The sequence below is a fragment of the Micropterus salmoides genome, unplaced genomic scaffold (assembly GCF_014851395.1).
Source record: "Micropterus salmoides isolate LMB-PRFRI ecotype aquatic unplaced genomic scaffold, ASM1485139v1 Ms_hic_scaffold_5, whole genome shotgun sequence".
Taxonomy (NCBI): domain Eukaryota; kingdom Metazoa; phylum Chordata; class Actinopteri; order Centrarchiformes; family Centrarchidae; genus Micropterus; species Micropterus salmoides.
In genome coordinates, this window is record NW_024044237.1 from 28,925,113 (window position 1) to 28,943,772 (window position 18,660).

At 38.0% G+C, this 18,660-nt stretch overlaps 1 protein-coding gene across 6 annotated transcripts in view; it reads left to right on the plus strand.

The window, feature by feature from the left end:
- Positions 1-18,660, plus strand: part of gria2b (glutamate receptor, ionotropic, AMPA 2b) — a 54,149-nt gene that overhangs the window by 27,259 nt on the left and 8,230 nt on the right. For all 6 annotated transcript variants that reach the window (XR_005442025.1, XM_038700105.1, XM_038700101.1 and 3 more), the window contains exons 3-11: positions 2,041-2,280; positions 10,239-10,435; positions 13,870-13,923; positions 14,029-14,187; positions 15,402-15,569; positions 17,091-17,195; positions 17,394-17,501; positions 17,949-18,155; positions 18,316-18,660. The exon at positions 18,316-18,660 is cut by the window's right edge and continues 23 nt beyond it. Coding sequence is in view for 5 of the 6 variants with exons in the window: in XM_038700105.1 (XP_038556033.1) it covers positions 2,041-2,280; positions 10,239-10,435; positions 13,870-13,923; positions 14,029-14,187; positions 15,402-15,569; positions 17,091-17,195; positions 17,394-17,501; positions 17,949-18,155; positions 18,316-18,660 (1,583 nt within the window). In the remaining variant the exon portion in view is untranslated. The remainder of the gene's footprint in view (positions 1-2,040; positions 2,281-10,238; positions 10,436-13,869; positions 13,924-14,028; positions 14,188-15,401; positions 15,570-17,090; positions 17,196-17,393; positions 17,502-17,948; positions 18,156-18,315) is intronic.

Below are 18,660 nucleotides of genomic sequence, written 5' to 3' on the forward strand. Positions count from 1 at the left end.
AGGCTGACTGATCAACCTTAATTTATTAAAATATCAAAAAGGCTCAGGTTCAAGCAAGGTAGCAAAATAACTATTAGACATGTCTATTAAACAAAGGTTTGTTTAGGGTGAAATTAATACATACAAACTTGTCAAAACTGTAATCATGAATGTATAGGATCAGTTTGCTATCCCCAAATAGGGGCCTGGCTTATGGATTACCTGTATGTGCTGGTCTGGTTTATGGTTGCAGGTGGAAAAGAACACACTTTAGATGTGCTTTTAATCAGAGAAGGCAGTGTGACAGTGTAACTTTTTAGCATGGTGTTGCTATGGAGAAGAGGCCTGAATCAGAGCTGTAGCAAACTCAGAAATTCTAGTCATTGTAGTGGGAACAAAACACTGTTTTTTATCAAAGAACCAGGTATTTTCTAATGCAGATGCTTGTCTTTTGTATTGATGATTAAAACAGAGTTTCATGTCCATCCAAGCCTTTAAAGTGATACAATTGTTGGTCACTCACTGTACCATTATCTATACAACTAATGGGACATTTATTTCAGGAACCATGGGTGCCCAAAATATAACTCCTCCAAGCTCCTTTGGACAGGAGGAATTTGTTTTAGTTTAATTTAAGCTCTTCATGGTCCAAGTGAGTCTGTCTTGTTCAGCAGGGACAAAGTTTGAGAATGAAGACAAAGACCGAATACTGCAGGCTGCTTGATTCATTCGCCAGAGACAAATTTTAATGAGCTGTTAATTTCGACCCAAACTTCACTAATGAAGCTGCTCAGTGCTTAACAGTACAAGAAAGTGGCTGTAAAGAGTACTCATTGTGTGTATGTCAGTGAAGTCATCCATGGTGGGTGAAAATCAAGGGTAACTGGATTTGGTTAAAATACTCACTGTGGGTGTATGTGTGAAACATTAGGGCTATTATCTCATTCCAATACATTTACTCTAGTTCCCTTTGTCAGCAGGTTATCCCAGTTATATTCTGGAAAAGGGAAATGACTCATTAGTTTAATTCCATTGGAGGACACATATGTCCAAGTCAGTAAGCCTGATTTACTTAATTTTGATCAATACACATTTACAAGCAACATGTGCTGACCCCAGTACAATGTTTGAGAAACAGCCTGCAACCTCAGGATTACTGAAACATTCAGCACTCATGTTTACCTTCAGTCCACAGTGCCCTTTTCTGGTCTGTGCATAAGGAATGTTAGAAGTCAGCAAAGGTACTATAGTGTATGTACCTGGGCACGAGTCATGAATTATTGAACAAAGATGATTTTCCACAGTCAACAAGATGAGGATATAATACAAATAATCTGATGCAAACACACATAGTCGTCATTGCGTACCCTAAAATGTTCCTAACAAAGGCAGTCATTTAGGTTAAATGACCTCCAAAGAATATGTATTAAGGATGTTATATAAACCACTGTGGACACATCTACTGTTAATAGGTGGTGGTGAAACAGAACACTGTAGTATATCAGCCCTGAGACATATACTCATGAAATCATTTTCTGTCTGAGCAGCAATCAAACACAAAACAACATTACTGCACATCGTGGATATCCTACTTGAAGAATGAATTTGCGGTTTTGGTAAATGCTTGATTCATACTTAACATCTCTTAATCCCACTGTATCAAAAAATCTGGTGTACAGTGGATCGTTACTGTTGAATATGAGCTCTCTCATGGCAGAGGATATGGAAAGCTATCCATTAATCTGCCGAAGAAGAAACAGAAGAGACGTCCCTTAATAGTTGTGTGCAGCCCTAATGTGCACTAAAGGACTGCAATAAAGCTCTTGGATATATACATTGTTTTGTTATGGCAGTTATGGCAGAGAGCTGTGAAAGCATCACAAACAAATGTCGGAAGAGTTTTTTTTTTAAAAAAGCGAAAATTTAATTGTTCTGACAAAATAATTCCTTGCATGAAGAAAACACTACAAGGACATTTTTACCCAATAGACATCAAGATGTAGAGGATCTGTGTTAAAGATCAAACAGCATACCTTAACAAACCTCTATTCTCTTCTACAGTCTGTTCACAGTTCTCAAGAGGAGTGTATGCCATTTTCGGATTCTACGACAAGAAGTCTGTCAACACCATCACATCATTTTGTGGGACGCTCCATGTCTCATTCATAACGCCCAGTTTCCCTCTGGATGGAAATCAGCAGTTTATCATCCAGATGAGACCTGATATCAAGGGGCCCCTCCTCAGCCTCATCGAGTACTACAAGTGGGACAAGTTTGCCTACCTGTACGACAGTGATCGAGGTAAGTCATGGACACCATTTTGTCTCTTTGAAAAGCACCTTTTCTTATTCCCCAACATGGAATTACATTTCTTGCTGTTGCCCACTTTTGATGTGTCTCGTTCAAAAAAGGGGGCAATGCTTTGACTTCATGCAGTCCAAAGATTATGTTCAAACTGATTATTTCAGAATAACCACCTGTTATATCCAAAAAACTATGCGTGTAACAAAGCACATATAAATCTAGGTAAAGGGCGTTTTGATTCATGACAAACAGCTTGTCACATACAATACATCAGCTATAGCACCTCTTATGTTTGAATGTCTGTTTTATGTAACATCAGAGGTAGGGGAGTCAGTCAGAGTCATCTTTGACATACAGTAGAGGTGATGTGCCCTACAACTGTGGACTTTCACACTTGTTACATAGAGGTGTGATTTATTTCCTTTATGTATTTATGATATGAATACTGAGTACTATAAAAGCTGCATCTGGCTTCACAGCTAAAACTGTGTGCTCAGTTTCTGTAGGCAATTTCTTCAAAAGTCATGACATATAACCAAGGGTGTAGGTTTGGACGGTAGGGACATGTCTCTACTAATACCTTGGGACAGAATTGTCCCTACCAGAATTTGAGCAAACTTGTTCACATTATCTATGGAGTGAAGTCATATGTTTCAGATCGGGTGGTTCCGTTCCAATGTTAAGACCAAATCTTCGGCCTTGCATCTGAACCCTTAAACTGGAAATGAGCTGGGCTTCTTCTGATAGGCTTTTTATGATTCCCCAGCCACCAGAGTGTATCTTACCAAAGAGTTTGTATTGTATTACATGAACTTTCATTAGTAGAAAGATTAAGTTTAAGAATTTTTTGCATCAACAGAAAGCACCACAAACTGCACCAAAACTTATAAAAGGGAAGGTTTTGGATTTGGGAGGCAGTATATCAAATTTGAAGAAATTACAAACAATTTGTAATGGTCTTTAACAAATTTTGAGATTTGTGTTTGCAACAACCAGTTTTGGTTTTATAATAAATAATCTTTTTGAGAAGCCCTAAATACTTAAGGCATATTCTATTCCTCCCACACCATAACCATGTGGTATCCAAGGTTTTACTTACAGTTATTTGTTTCTCACATCTGACCTTTTTCACCTCTGCACAACTTTACATTCACACAGTAAACTCACATTCTCATCTGGGAGCTACCCACTATTGTACTGTTGGCCTCTGGGACAATGGTGCTCTATACTGAGGATACAGATAATCCCCACTTACCCTCACATACACACATACAGTACCTACCTGGTTAGTAGATCTAAACTGGTGATTATCTATTCACAAGTTATACAACAATGTTAAGAATCACCAACATCCCGGTTTATCAGTTGCTTAGACGCACAGACCTTTCCCAAGACAATAAAGAGATGCTTCGAAGTTGCGGCTCAAAATTAATTTATTAATTTATGTCAATAACATAAACAAAAAGTCTTTATTACAGCAATAATTGATTTAAAAAAATCTCTATATCAAATTTTGTTATCAGAACTAAAAGTGTCTCTAAGCTAAGCCTGTGCACCTGCAATTGCAATACTGCAAGATCATGGATTGATTTTATGCAAGGTAGTCAAAGATGAAAAATTATCCAACTTCAAATTATAATAACCAGACTTACTTCGTATTTAAATCTATTCTCTCTATTCTTTGATCCCTTTCATCAAGGATTTTTTCTATTCAACATTGTTATAGGTATGAAAATTTTAATATATTTAGCAGACTGAATGTCTGAATGGTTCTACACACAATACATTCTCAGCCTTAACATTTTGGTGTTTTTCACATCTAGTGTTTGAACATCACACAACATGTCACTGTAAAATGGCAGAAAGCAGAGTGATAGAAGGCCAAGTGTAAAGCGTAAAGACAATAACTGCAGCTTCTTCTGTGCTAACTTGCTTTGCTGTGTCATGTAAGTAATTTCATTCAGTCGTCTGCTAATTGTGATTCTGTGACTTGTGCCCTTGGTGAACAATGTAGTCTCCTGCAGCACAAAGGGAGCATCCAGCACTGAAAAGGAAATCTCTTCTGCAGATAGAGTTTTAATACTGTTACTGCAATGGAAGAATAGAATTAAGACCTCAATACTATCCAGTTACAATAGAGGAAGTATTTTTTCATTTTGTCATATAGGGATGCTCAGCTTTAAGGTTACACTTCTTAAGCCCCTTTATTACTTCCTATTATAGAATGAAACATTTTTTATTTTCAGGACACTAAAATGAGGAGTTTGGGGATCACTTTCAAAAAGCACTTTGAGGCCGTTGAATGATACTTAAAGAATTCCCAAAGATGGCTTACCAGAACATTAAAATAATTCCCTGGGTGGCTTAAGGTAATAGGAAGTGAATCTACTCAAAGAAGTGGGATCACAAGTATGCTATCTATACACTAGTGTTTAGGCTGTGTAGTGCCAATTGCTTAGATGAATTTAGAGCATTTCCGCTCTGTATTATTGTTAACTCTCAATTGTTTTTCATCACTGAAACTCCCCCTCGCACACATAGTCTTCACTTGATCTATCTACAATGTTGCCCTTATGTTGTACCCTCCCTCTCATTTCTTTCCACATGCTCTTCTTCCTCATCTCACAGAATCCATTGCTAATCTTCCAAGTCAGCATTGCTGTTACTGACAGCAGAATCAAATACTGTACCTCTCCAAAATCAAAGGGCAGGTGTCAACCAGCTGCTTTAGACTGTCCTCATGCTAATCCTAACTCTGACCCGCTGTCTCTACTGTACATCCACAATGGCACTAAAGGGCCTATTGTGCATATTTCATCATTGCATGGCTGTCTAATTAGGTCAGTGTGATGAACTCATTCCCATGGCAACCGAAGTGTGGAGAGAGACAGAGAGAGAGAAAGAGAGAGAGATCGTAAGTGACTGAGCAGGTTGGTAAATGATGCAAGGATGTGTGTGTGGGTGTTTCTCAGTCAAAGATGGAGCTGAGGGAGAAGAAGCAATAGAGTTGCCACTGGTTATAATAAATTCTATTAGCACATTGAGACTAATGGATGAACCAACACCACCATTGTCAGCTGTTGTCAATAAGTCAGTTTAGATAATGAATGTATGTCTGTGGGCGCTCTGAGCGTTCTTTTTTGCATTCCTTTGGCTCACTGCAGATATGTTCTCAGACAGACTTTTAGAAATGCATCTCACCTTATCTTTGATATTTCTGTACTACCAGTTGGATCAAAAAGATAGGAACAAAAAAGGGAAAGAATAAAGAGGAAAGAAAAGCAAATACATTTTTACAACCTGGGTCTTTTATTTTGCACCTCACTATTTACATCAAATACTCAGTGTAAAAGCAGAAAATAATGAGTCCATTAATTAGAATCACAATCAGCTTTAATGCCAAGTAGGGTGACTTGGTGCATAACAATAAACATAAAATATATAAATATAAAATGTAAAACAGAAAAGATAGAAAAAATATTAAAGCATAATAAAGAATATATGTACAAAGGTGATTTGTGCATAGATATGCAACATATTTAAATCGGATTTATATGTGCAAACATTTACAGTATGTATCTTAAAGTGGTGGGTTCAGGGGTATGAGCGTCAGTATCAGTGGAGGTCTCGGGCCTTGTTTTAATGTTTATGTAAATCAGATCATGTCTGAAACTGCAGGGTTGTTGTGTGGGGTACCTCAGAGTTCTGTCTTGGGACCCATCCTGTTCCTTTTGTATATATTTACTCTAGGACAGATAATTAGTCAATTCAGTGACATATTTTAGTGGTTATGTGACACCTTGAAAACAGAAACAATGATTAGCGCCCCTGGAAGTAGAATCCCTCAGGTTAAACACCATATTGGTGACTTAGGCTCGTCTGTCGAGCCGAGCCTCAGGAGCTTAGGTACAGTGCCTTGCGAAAGTATTCGGCCCCCTTGAACTATTCGACCTTTTGCCACATTTCAGGCTTCAAACATAAAGATATAAAACTGTAATTTTTTGTGAAGAATCAACAACAAGTGGGACACAATTATGAAGTGGAACAAAATTTATTGGATATTTCAAACTTTTTTAACAAATAAAAAACTGAAAAATTGGGCGTGCAAAATTATTCAGCACTGTATTGTTTTTGATTCTGCGATGTCCTTAGAGTAGCATTCTAAACAATTAGTCAGAAACTGTTTCTTCTAACTAAGGAATATATCCAAATTAAGAACACTGGTGTCAAAGGGTGAGTTGGAGATGATCATTCATGCTTTTATTTCCTCTCATTTAGATTACTATAACAGTCTTTTTACTTGGTTGAGCAAGAAGGATCTTTACCGTCTCCAGGCTGTTCAGAACTCTGCTGCAAGGCTTTTAACTCACATAAACAAAAGAGCGCACGTCACACCTGTTTTAGTTGCACTTCACCGGTTACCAGTCCAGTATAGAGTTCAATTTAAAGTCCTGGTTCTTACTTTTAGAGACCTGCACGGTCAAGTTCCTCCCAACATCTCTGAGCTGATACAGCTTCATACTCATACCCGTAGCCTGAGGTCATCAGGTCAGAGGTTGTTAGTGGTTCCCTACACTCATTTTAAAACCAGAGGGGATCGTTCATTCTAAGCAGTGGCACCTAGGCTGTGGAATGCATTGCTTCCCTTTCTACATTGTGTGAATTCTGTTTATTATTTTAAAAAGCAACTGAAGACACTGCTATTCAAGTAGGTTCTATGCTTTCCATCTGTATTTAAAATTTCTTATGCATTGTATTTTACTTTGTTGTATTGTATTACATTTTAATGTGAAGCACTTTGTGATTTTTATCTGTGAAAGGTGATATACAAATAAACTTTACTTACTTATTTACTTACTTGATGAGGCCAGCTGCAGATGGAATGAAACTGTTATTGTTTTGGTCCTGATGGACCACAGCCTCTTGATAGAGGGGAGTGTCAGTCATCGTTTGACTCCCTAAACTTGATCCTGTCTCCACTTCACTTGTTTAAGTCACAAGGACAATAACTAAAGAGTCCGGATTTGTCCATTCCACAAACAGTACGTGGTCAGCGAGCGTGCGCTGTGCCTACTGCACATTGGCCTGCGGTGAAATGTCAACACTGACCAAAGTAAATGAAGCAAACACACCGGGGGAGTAGACTTTTACAGATCATGACAAAGATTCCAGATCAGAAGAACAGTGCTGTTGAATCACTGTTACATGGTTACATCAGCCGCTGTTGATGTAAAATTAATGAATAAATGAATAAAAGTCACTCTTTTCCCCACCAGTAGCTGAAGTTCATCCAGTTTGTTGCACTGTGAGTGCATGTTGGAGGGAAATATTCCCAGTAACAGTGTGCGAGAGACTTTCCCCTCTCCTCTGTTGTTTCACTGCATGAGCAAAGGTGAGAGCGCCTTTCAACAGAATGTCCAATAATTCCACTGATGACACATGAAAAGTTAAATAGATCCGCTGGCGATGTGTCCTTGATGTTCATTAACTATTCTGTGGTGAGGCAGCTCTGTGTAACGCAGCAGAAAACTGAATTTACAGACAAAACAGCATGCACCAAAACACAGAGACACCCATCTGCGACGCCATTATTAAGTGGTGAACAGTAGACCCCTCACAGACCTAATTAAAATCATTTTTTAACTACAGCATTGATCTTTTCATTAACATTAAGTGTTTAATTGCCTGTCATTAGGCTCTAACCTTAAAGTTGAAATAATCAGTGTTTTTTTTTGTGGCCATCTCCACAGCCAGGTAAAGCCAGCCACTCATCATGTGGTCACAGCCAGTTGCTGTGGCTACAGTCAGAGCTTAGCCTTAGATGGTGAACACAGTGGAGCATGTAACAGCTAAAAAAGCAGATATTTCACTCAGGAGTAAGTGGAAAGCAAAACAGAGCTAAAAGGAGTGTGAATATTGGGTTTACATTTATCAGGTGGTCAGAAACAGAAAATGAATGCTAATGCTGCTCTGTATCTGGTGAATGTATATCAGTTGTGATTACTTCAATGCCTTCTCAAATTGTTGAATAATATAATTCTACTTTGCACGCTAGTTCATGTCACCTTATTCTCCCGTGACCTTTTAAATCTAGGGCAATTTAGGGTTAGATCTTTAATTTCCAGTGCTGTGGTGTCATGCCTGTTATATTGGTTGGCATAATGTTGGCTGCAAGCCGTGACATATCATTCTAAACAAAAGTGTCATTAAGCCATTCTTATGCAAGAGTAATATGCATCAGTAGTCTGTAAGACAGAGGGAAAAATCACTGGAGCCTTTGCTTGAGTTCCGGATTTAGATCAGCAACAAAGAGGATAATATCTAGAGTGGACTGTTGTACAGCAGATTCGAAAAAGTAAGCCAAATAATTAGAATTCTATAAACAGCGGTCTAGTGATCTTATAATGATTTTGTGGGTCTTAACTCAGTGGCAGCCACACCCTCACACACAGTTCATAGACACTAATCTTGTCAAATGTATTTATTAATTAATGTAACCTTAAACACCACTGATGCAGAATTAACATTTACTCTAACATTTTCCTTTTGTCCTTAACGTCACTGTTAATCACTCTAAATTTGAATTATATAATTTAATAAGCATTGATGAAACAGTCAAATGTAACCACACCATTACGCCCTCACTGTAATAATGATGTATAGTTCATTCAGATAAAACTGCAAGCCTCCATTTTCCTCCCCACCATCATAAAACCACCGCTGTGTCGCATGAAATTGATTACATCTGTAATTCACCTTGCTGTAGCAAGGCTGAATGAAACACTCGACCCTTTTATCAAACTGCTCTCCAACTGCCTGCTGCAGACCAGGGATCAATATAAGGAGAGATTCAGCTGTGAGACTAGATAGAGAGGGTGTTAGAAATATAAGTTTTAGAATGGGTAGTCTTTGCCTTTAACAGACATTGTTACATGTAAATGAATTACTCAGATGTGACATAATATGTCTATTCTTCAGTGTATCATGTTATTTTTCTGTTTTGGGTAAAGATTAAACACTTACATGCATACTGCATAGGATGTCAGTCAGTTTTTTCACTTGTTTTGGAGCTTTTGACCATATCATACACTCATCCACTTCTGGACTTCTCCATGTTGGCTCAAACATTGAGCTTGAAAGTTTATTCTTCACTTTGTAAAAAGTCCTCAGAATAATGAGAAGTAATGAAAATAATGGAAAGTTTGAACATCTATAGTTCCATGGCTATGGAGCTTTATATGCTGATGAAAGCTATGTGATAAAGTGAAAACAAGCAAGTAAGTGGACCTGTAAGTTGAGATTGTTGTGTGAAATTGTTTTCGAATAATTCTGTTCAAAACTGCAGTCATAAATCAGGAATATAAAACTTTTGGTATTGATGCAGTCAAGTGTATTGTTAGACCCACTTTCCTCCCACATGTTGGTCAGGTTCATGCCAGAACACCCGTGATTCATCATGATGAGCTCTTTACATAAGGCATTGAGTCTCTGTAAAACATCCTTGACTAAGCAGACAGTGAATGCAGCCAATCTGCAATAAAATGTTCAACAATGGTTGTGAATAAGAATTGTCTGCTACATAATTTGTTTTGAGTTTATGTTCTTTTTTTTCTGCTTCTCTCATTGCTCTTTCACCATGACTTCCCTTGTTTGTGGCTATGTCTAAAGTATGTGGCAGTGCCCATACTATAAGCACACAAAATGTTCTACAACCATTCTTTTAGGGAAATCTTGAATTAAATGCATTGCTTCAGCAGAAAGGGCAACAAAGAGACAGATACTGTGCATTATATCTTCTTTATCCCTACCTTTCCAATGTGCGAAAACGTTTTTGGTCCCATTTGTCAGCAGGATGTCTCTAAAACTCCAAAAGTCTTCAATCCCAAAGGATACCATGAATAAGTCAGACAGAGAGTGTGCATATTGTTTTGAATCCACGTTCTTTCCATCCTCAGGCCTGACAACGCTGCAGGTTGTTCTTGACACAGCAGCAGAGAGGAAGTGGCAGGTGACAGCCATCAATGTGGGAAACCTTAAAGACGAGAGGAAGGATGAGGCCTACCGCTCACTGTTCCAAGATCTGGAGAACAAGAAAGAGAGGAGGGTGATCCTGGACTGTGAACAGGACAAAGTAAAAGACATCATGGATCAGGTAGAGTGCAGAGTTTATTTCAATCATTCTATTCAAACATGTTTCGTTAAAGAAGGCTATGGGACATGACAGACATTTCACCTTTTCTTGTTAAAACTTGTGCAGAAGAGCTAACACCAGCATGTGCCCTGTTTTTCAACAGACTGTAATTATTCCTGTCCCTAAAATAGCCAATCCAACTGAAAACAATGATTTTAGACCGGTGGCTCTAACGTCAGTTGTGATGGAATGTCTTGAGAAATGTGTGGTGTCTATGTTGAAAGCAGATGTGAACAGCAAATTAGACCCATTATAGTTTTCTTATAGAGAAAGATGGTGTACGGATGATCCTATAAAGTGTCACTGAGTACCTAGAAAAGCGCTAAATAAATCAAATGTATTATTATTATGATTATTATTAACATTAATATTAGAGGGCTGTATGTAGTTTTTCAATGAAATTACTTATTGTCAATGGGCTCAAAACTCACTTAGAAATGAAGCACACGCCTGTTTTCTCTGTTGCTTGCATCTACCAGTATTCTGATTTTAATGTGAGGACACTGGGTCGGATGCAGCCCTGTGCGCACTCCTCAGGCTCTCAGACTACAGCGACAACACCGCAGCACATGCAGTCCACTAACACCATAAAACAACCGTCTCCCAGCAAAACACAGACTTCACATAAGAATGAAAACAACAATCAAGTTTTATGTGCTGAAACACAATAGACCAAACGAGATTCAGATGATGTTGAGTAAAACACAGTGAACATCAGAAAGGTGATGGAGAATGTCAAGTTAGCTCACAGGCTAACGCCAAGCAGTTGCTAATGTTATCCGGTGCAAAGTTGTATCGCTTTCCACATTTCAGTTCACAGTTCACCTTACAAACGTGACCCATGTTACTATCATGTGTACCATTATTATGTCAAAGTGTTGACTTAGCCTTCAAGAAAGGATGTAACGGTAAAAAATAAATGTGGAGCGATTTGTTTACTAGCCTATAGTGATGCAGGCAGGGCAGCCAGCTAACGTTACATTACATCGGACCTGTTTACTTTCTAATGTTCAATTTAGATTTATTGTCGTTTCACCAATACTTATGTACACAGCTTATGCTAATACTACCATTATGCACTTTTTAAAAAAACATCTTGAGGACAAGTACTGCTTATGCTCTGCTGCTTTTTTAAAATTTTAGCTCTGATTTGAACACTTAGCATCATAATTCAATGCATGGGGGAAGCTCTGTAGTGTCATGTTACAGGGCTAATGTTAACAACGTGGCGTTTCATGACATTAACCACTAGTTTTAATTTGAAAGGATGCATATTTATTATTGCTAACTTGACCGGGCGCAGCACATTTGGTTGCTAACTTGACCGTGGAGCCCTACACATAAAAAAACTATGCTAAAGGGGTACCCAGGGCATTAAAAAGTGTCCATATGTGACGAGTTGGGATTGAGAATGTGTTGCTCTGGTCAGGGTGTTGGTCTGTCTTAGCTAAAAAATATCAGTACTGGAGCTCCACAAGGCTGTGTCAGCTTACCTATTTTTTTTACATTGTATACAGATCCATGCTTATGTGTCGTCATCCAGGCACTCACACAACTATATTTTCAATTAGTCAAATTCCCAGTTTACTATATAGGCATAATGATACAAACCTCCCAAAGAAGTTGGTGATCACAGTCCGGTGGTTATACATAACCAGCCAATTACACCAGTTCAGTCCTATAAGTATCTTGGTGTCCATATTGATAGCACTGTAATCAACCTGGAATATTCATATTCTCACACCTCCAGAGAATGCATTTATTACATAGATTACATCTGTACATTTTTATTTTATTAGGCTGTTTTGGAGAGTTTAATCAGATATGTTATGAATGCATGGTTTGGGAACCTTCCTGGATCATCAAAGTCAAAGTTATCGCATTTGGTTCAGAAAGCAATGAAATGGAAAGATCATCATAATCCACACTCACTGTGCTTTCTGGTTCTCAACAATGTGATTAAATCAGGACCCACCTGAAAATGAGACTGTGTAACTTTTGCTAAATGGTCACCATATGCTACTGGTCATACCAGACCACGTAAGGCTGTGGCAGAAAACACCCTGATTGCATTGGATTGAGAATTGGTAAATTGTATTGCTTATGAATTACACAATTTACTTCAAGAGAAGCGAAAGATCAAGAATGTGTTTTCCAATCTTTCAAGAGTTTTATAGTCTTGCTTTAAGGAAATCATATCTCAGTCAAGTAGACAAACCAAACCGAGACACTTTTACAGTCCCTGAAATTAAAGCTTGATTTAACACTATTAAAGCATATAATTGGCACAATGTTCTTTGTATTTCGTCATAATATTTAATGTCAAGAAGAAGAGAAAATAAGGAAGTGTAGGAAATTGTCTGCAGTATTTTTTTAAAGTAAGTAAATGCAGGAAATGCTAACAACCCTATTGTCCTTTAATTTCTCCTGTAGGACAAAAGTGATATTCAGCCAAAATATTTGCTTTTGAAACAGCACTTAGAAAAACAACCTTGTCACATGGACCCAGCAGTCCAGCAGATGCAGAAAGGCACCATAACAATTACACTAATTGTTCATTCAGGCTATAAACAACACTCCAATTAAAGGCAAAACAGATGCACATAAACATGTTTTTTTTACTCCACTTTTTACCCGAGAGAGAGCCTTATCGATTACCATTTAAAGCATGCCAACGTCTGTTTAACTGAATGCTGAATGAAATCAATGCCCACAGCCTCGGTGCCTGTTTATCGGGGAAAAACAGAATCCATTCAGGTGGAAGTTCCTTGCTTCATGTCAAAGACATTTACGTAGGAGATACGCAACATTATTATTCAAATATGCTTTAAGTGGCGGTCCTGACAAACGGAGGTGCCAGTCAAGCAGCAGGATTAGTTTCAGGTGTGTCATTTATGAGATACTAAAATGGTACATAGCTGAGATATTTATGTTATTTTCTGTTGCTTTACTGATAAGGTAGGTGAATTTGGAATTGGATATCTCTGCCTAGCAGTATTTGTGACTGACGCCACTTTTTTTTTAATTGCGTGATAATAACCAGGACTGTTACCTGTGTTATGTGTCTATGTGATTGTGACAAATTAAAATGTCTGAATTTGATGGTAGATTTATGTAGTTTGGATATAACTATTATTTTATACACTTGTCTTATCTCTGGTTGCCACACTCTTGGTCTATCAAGGAATTATAATGAATGTTTTCCAAAATAATAGTAACAGAAAGAAGCTTTAAATTAGCTGTCATGCATATGGTAAGTCATTTTAAAACTGTATTTGAAGAACTGGTTTCAGAGACTTTTATTGTGCTATTTTCTTTGCCTGAGACTTATTTCTTTATTCCAGTGGGAGCTTATACTTCTGGGGTTTTTTTTTGTGTGTCTCATAATAATGCAGGTCATCACAATTGGCAGACATGTAAAAGGCTATCACTACATCATAGCCAATCTGGTAAGTTTAAACAGCTTATTTGTTTACAGATCATGTGATCACTTTATATGTTTTTAAAATCCCTCATATAGAGAGATAAAATCTGGGTCTAAATGATGTTTTCAGGGTTTCATTGATGGGGACCTATCCAAAATCCAGTATGGCGGAGCCAACGTGTCAGGCTTTCAGATTGTTGATTTTGATGATCCTTTGGTGTCCAAGTTTGACCAGAGATGGGAGGCCTTAGAAGAAAAGGAGTATCCTGGTGCTGACAATAAAATAAGGGTGAGTTTAAGTATGCATGCATGCCTGAGTGCATGTGTGTTTTTCTTTTTTTTCCTTTTTCTTTATTTGCTTGGTGGGAAATGTCTTTGTAAGCACTTAAATGTGCCTGAGTTGCTCTAATGTCTTTGTAACCTTAAAGTAAAACATGCTGCCTCCATCTGCATCGCCCAACTTTACACTCAGACATACACACTGTGTGCATTATTAAACAAATCTCTGAGTAAAGATTCTCATGCACTGTTTCACAAACAAACATCCCATGAGCTGAGTGCTAGCATTTTTTATACAAATTATATTATTTGAAAGGCATGCAATGTAAATTAAATCAGGATGTTGTGAAATTGAATTGAGAAATTATTTATTTATTATATTTACTGCCTATACTAGCCCTTTGGTGTTACTAATATCTGCTCTCTTGGAACTGAAAATGCATCCCACACTTCGTTTCCAAACTCAGAGATACTGTAAACTACTCACATTTGAAATATCAGCCATCACCAAAAATATTATCCCAAAAAACAAGATTTTTTTTTTATTGCCAGGCTGCTGCAAATGGTTCAAGTCTGGGTGAAAAATCACTCTGACATTTACAACATAGTGTTGCACAGAACATAAATACAACACATATAAAATAAAAAAGGCCACCAGAACCAGACATAAAATATGCACTCTGATAAGGACAAGATGCCTTAACAGGGAGGGTAATGAGCAGGAGGTATGGTGTGTGTGTAGAACTTTATTTTTAAAGTGGCTCATGTTGGTTATCCTCATTTGTTCGATATGTGAATTTAAGGTTAGAACTTTAAAGTTAAAATATTTACCTCTGTCACTGCTATTTATGAGCAACAACATATAAAGTTACATCTTTAAAGGATAAGGCTTATAATACTACTTCCAACCCCAACCGCATTAATTTCTGCTCAAGAGGGTCACGAACATGTAGTTTAAGTTTCTTGAAAGTGCTACATAACATCCTAAAACAGTGGGGCACTGTACTAAATGTTCATCAATCAGCAGTAAAACTGTGTTTTCAGCTGCAGATGATTGCTCTCGTGAGGAAACATGTAGGATCTGGTTCATTGATACATTATTTAAACAACAAAAGTCTATTGCACATATATAAACTAAATCAGGGTTAAGTGAGATTAGGGTTAGGCAGAGAGATTTCTGACATCTTAGTATTCTTAACATCTTTATCCATTGTCTTCCCCTAGTACACATCAGCATTGACCTACGATGCCGTGCAGGTGATGACGGAGGCCTTCCGCTACCTGCACAAACAGCGCATTGATTTCACCAGGAGGGCCAACAATGGTGACTGCCTGGCTAATCCCGCTGTACCCTGGGCTCAGGGAGTCGAGATAGAGCGAGCACTGAAACAGGTAACACATTGCACATACACACGTCCTTTTGTTGGTAAAGACTTGTTGCCATGGTAACAGCAGATCTCCTTTAGGAAATGCACCCACAAAGGCAGAAAGTACTTCACAGAGATTGATTAAAGACTGACGTTTTTACCATGCATGTGGACGCACACAAATATACTGACAGCTACTCTTCAGAAGAGAAACAGAGGTCTGTCCTCTGAGCTTTGATGCAAGGCAAGATTAGCTTTACTCCTGTTGAGAAATGAAGCCTGACAGCCAAAGTGAATTTTTTTGTTTGTTTTTCAGGTTGTAGCTATTGTTTCTGAACTTGGTATACAAGTCAAAATTTAAGTGCATCTGCCTTTCAGACCAAGAGCAACTGATAACAGATCTCAAAAAAATCTTATATATATATAGACTTCATATATTATTCATATTCAGAAAACATTTACTTTATCTGAAATTAACACAGTGGGAACTACTATCAGTATCTGAGGATATACACTCAGAAAAAGTATCTGTCAAAAAATTGAAACAAATATTTCAAAGAAAAATACCTATGGCATTGCAACAAGGCTTTATGGTTATTTTGGATGTCTATAGGAACAATCAACCAACGGACAAGATGCTGAGTGCAAGTATTTATTTTCCTTTTTTTGTATCTCTGCCCATATGACTTGTCTATCTGAGCTTGGGAAAAGTCCCTGAACTCTTCCTATTGGCTATGAGGTATCATGGAGAGGGATGTCAACTGTATCCAGGGTGAGATTTTTTCAGAGACTCTCAGAGAGCATCTCCAGAATTTGATCAGTACTTAGCTTTGATTCCATCACCTGGTACACAGGAAGTCTGGAAATGCATATACAAGATGAGGATAAGCAGTCTTTGGCTACCCCATGAGGACAAGACAAGTCACTGGATTGGGATCAAACATATGAAAATAAAAGACAGAGCAACAGACATGAAATGCACACATCAAGCTAAGGCACAAGACAAAACTACTGCCAATTAGAGAAGAGATGGAGAATATTGTGCGTGTCGCAACACATGCTGTGTCTTTGCTGCAGTCTCCTCTCCAATTTGGACACTGATCTGTCTTATATTCTGCTAATTTTTTAGCTCAGTATAAAACCACATTTAATAACAGCACACCCATCTTCACTGTGCCTCATGGCCATTAGGTAGGGTTGAGAGACTCCTAAGCTTAAATGGACAAGTCATAGTGAGACAGAGACATAGATAAAAGGGAAATGTTCATCCTTTTAGTGGAATGTTCTTATGGAAATCTAAGATGATGACCTCCTGGAATACCGTATGTTGGAATCTGTTCACTATTAAAGAATCTAGAATTAGTGACAGATTATGGGACTTTTTTTAGCTCTTGAAATTCTGCAAATTGTCCCCATGTCAGTCAGAAGCAGTATGATAAATTATACCAAACATATCAAAAAGCTGTTTCCATGTGACAGAGCAGTCTTAGTGTACACACTTTGAAAGTCAGCTTGAGGATGACATGTTTGATTTTTTGTCTTAAAGGTGCGTGTGGAAGGCCTGACAGGTAACATCCAGTTTGATCAACATGGCAAGCGAGTCAACTACTCAGTAAACATCATGGAATTGAAGACTAACGGCCCTGTAAAGGTAAGCATCTGGGTGGTCTGTCCTCTTCTCTAGAAATTAAGTTAAATATATATGTCTAAATATAAATTCAATTCTAGATTTATATATATATAGTTTAGTTAAATTTGTGGGTCACATTATGTAAAGCAGCACATTTAGCACCCAAGATTAATCATACATATGTTGCTTTCATGGCTAATATTGATTTTTTCCCAACAGATTGGATACTGGAATGAAGTTGACAAAATGGCTGTCACCAAATCTGATGTCTTTGCCAACGACACAACAGGAATGGAAAACAAAACAGTTATTGTCACCACCATCTTGGTAAATATTATAATATAAGCCTGCATAATTAAGTATAAACTGCTTTAATTGTCTTTCCAGTGTCTCCCTTCTGGTGTTAAGTAGATGGGGAAACACTTCGCTCCTGGTCCAACATATGGTGCCACAATAATCATTTATATCTTTATTTGATTTAGACTTAATTTGGTGATATGATGATATTTATAAGATTATATTTCCCAGAAAGGAGAGGATAGTTGTTTTTTTGTTGTAGCATGGCACTTCTGTATGAATTCTGGCTTCAGATTGACAACCAGAATAACACCAGACCAGCAACAAGGATGTGCTTTGTTTAAGACCAGTGCCCTCTTGGATTCAAAATGACCTGTCACCCTCATGTGAAGCCCTTGTCTTTGAAGCTGCTTTTTACATTGTAATTCAAACTTCTTGTGCTGAACAGTGTTTTCTGTTTCTGTCTCTGTCCTTCAGGAAGCTCCATATGTAATGCTGAAAAAGAACGCCGACCTTTTTGTGGACAATGAGCGCTACGAGGGTTACTGTGTAGATCTGGCTGCGGAGATAGCAAAGCACTGCGGCTTCAAATATCAACTGAAAATAGTGGGTGATGGGAAATATGGAGCCAGAGATGCAGAGACCAAAATCTGGAATGGGATGGTTGGAGAGTTAGTGTATGGGGTGAGTTATCTTTAACAACAGGTAACTTAAGACCTTGATTAACACTACATGCCACTTATTCTGGTTCTTTAATTGTAAGGGGTATTGTTGTGAAATCCCATTAAAGTACATTTAATCATTTTTGTCCTGTTTTGCTTGATTTTGTACTTTGGTTTGATAGAAAGCAGACATTGCAGTGGCTCCTCTGACCATCACTTTGGTACGAGAGGAGGTGATTGACTTCTCCAAACCCTTCATGTCCCTGGGAATCTCTATCATGATAAAGAAGCCTCAGAAATCCAAACCAGGAGTTTTCTCTTTCCTGGACCCACTGGCATATGAGATCTGGATGTGTATTGTTTTTGCCTACATTGGTGTCAGCGTGGTGCTGTTCTTGGTCAGCCGCTTCAGCCCATATGAGTGGCACACTGAAGAGTACGAGGATGGGCAGATACAGACCAATGAGTCGACTAACGAGTTTGGCATATTCAACAGCCTGTGGTTCTCTCTTGGAGCGTTCATGCGC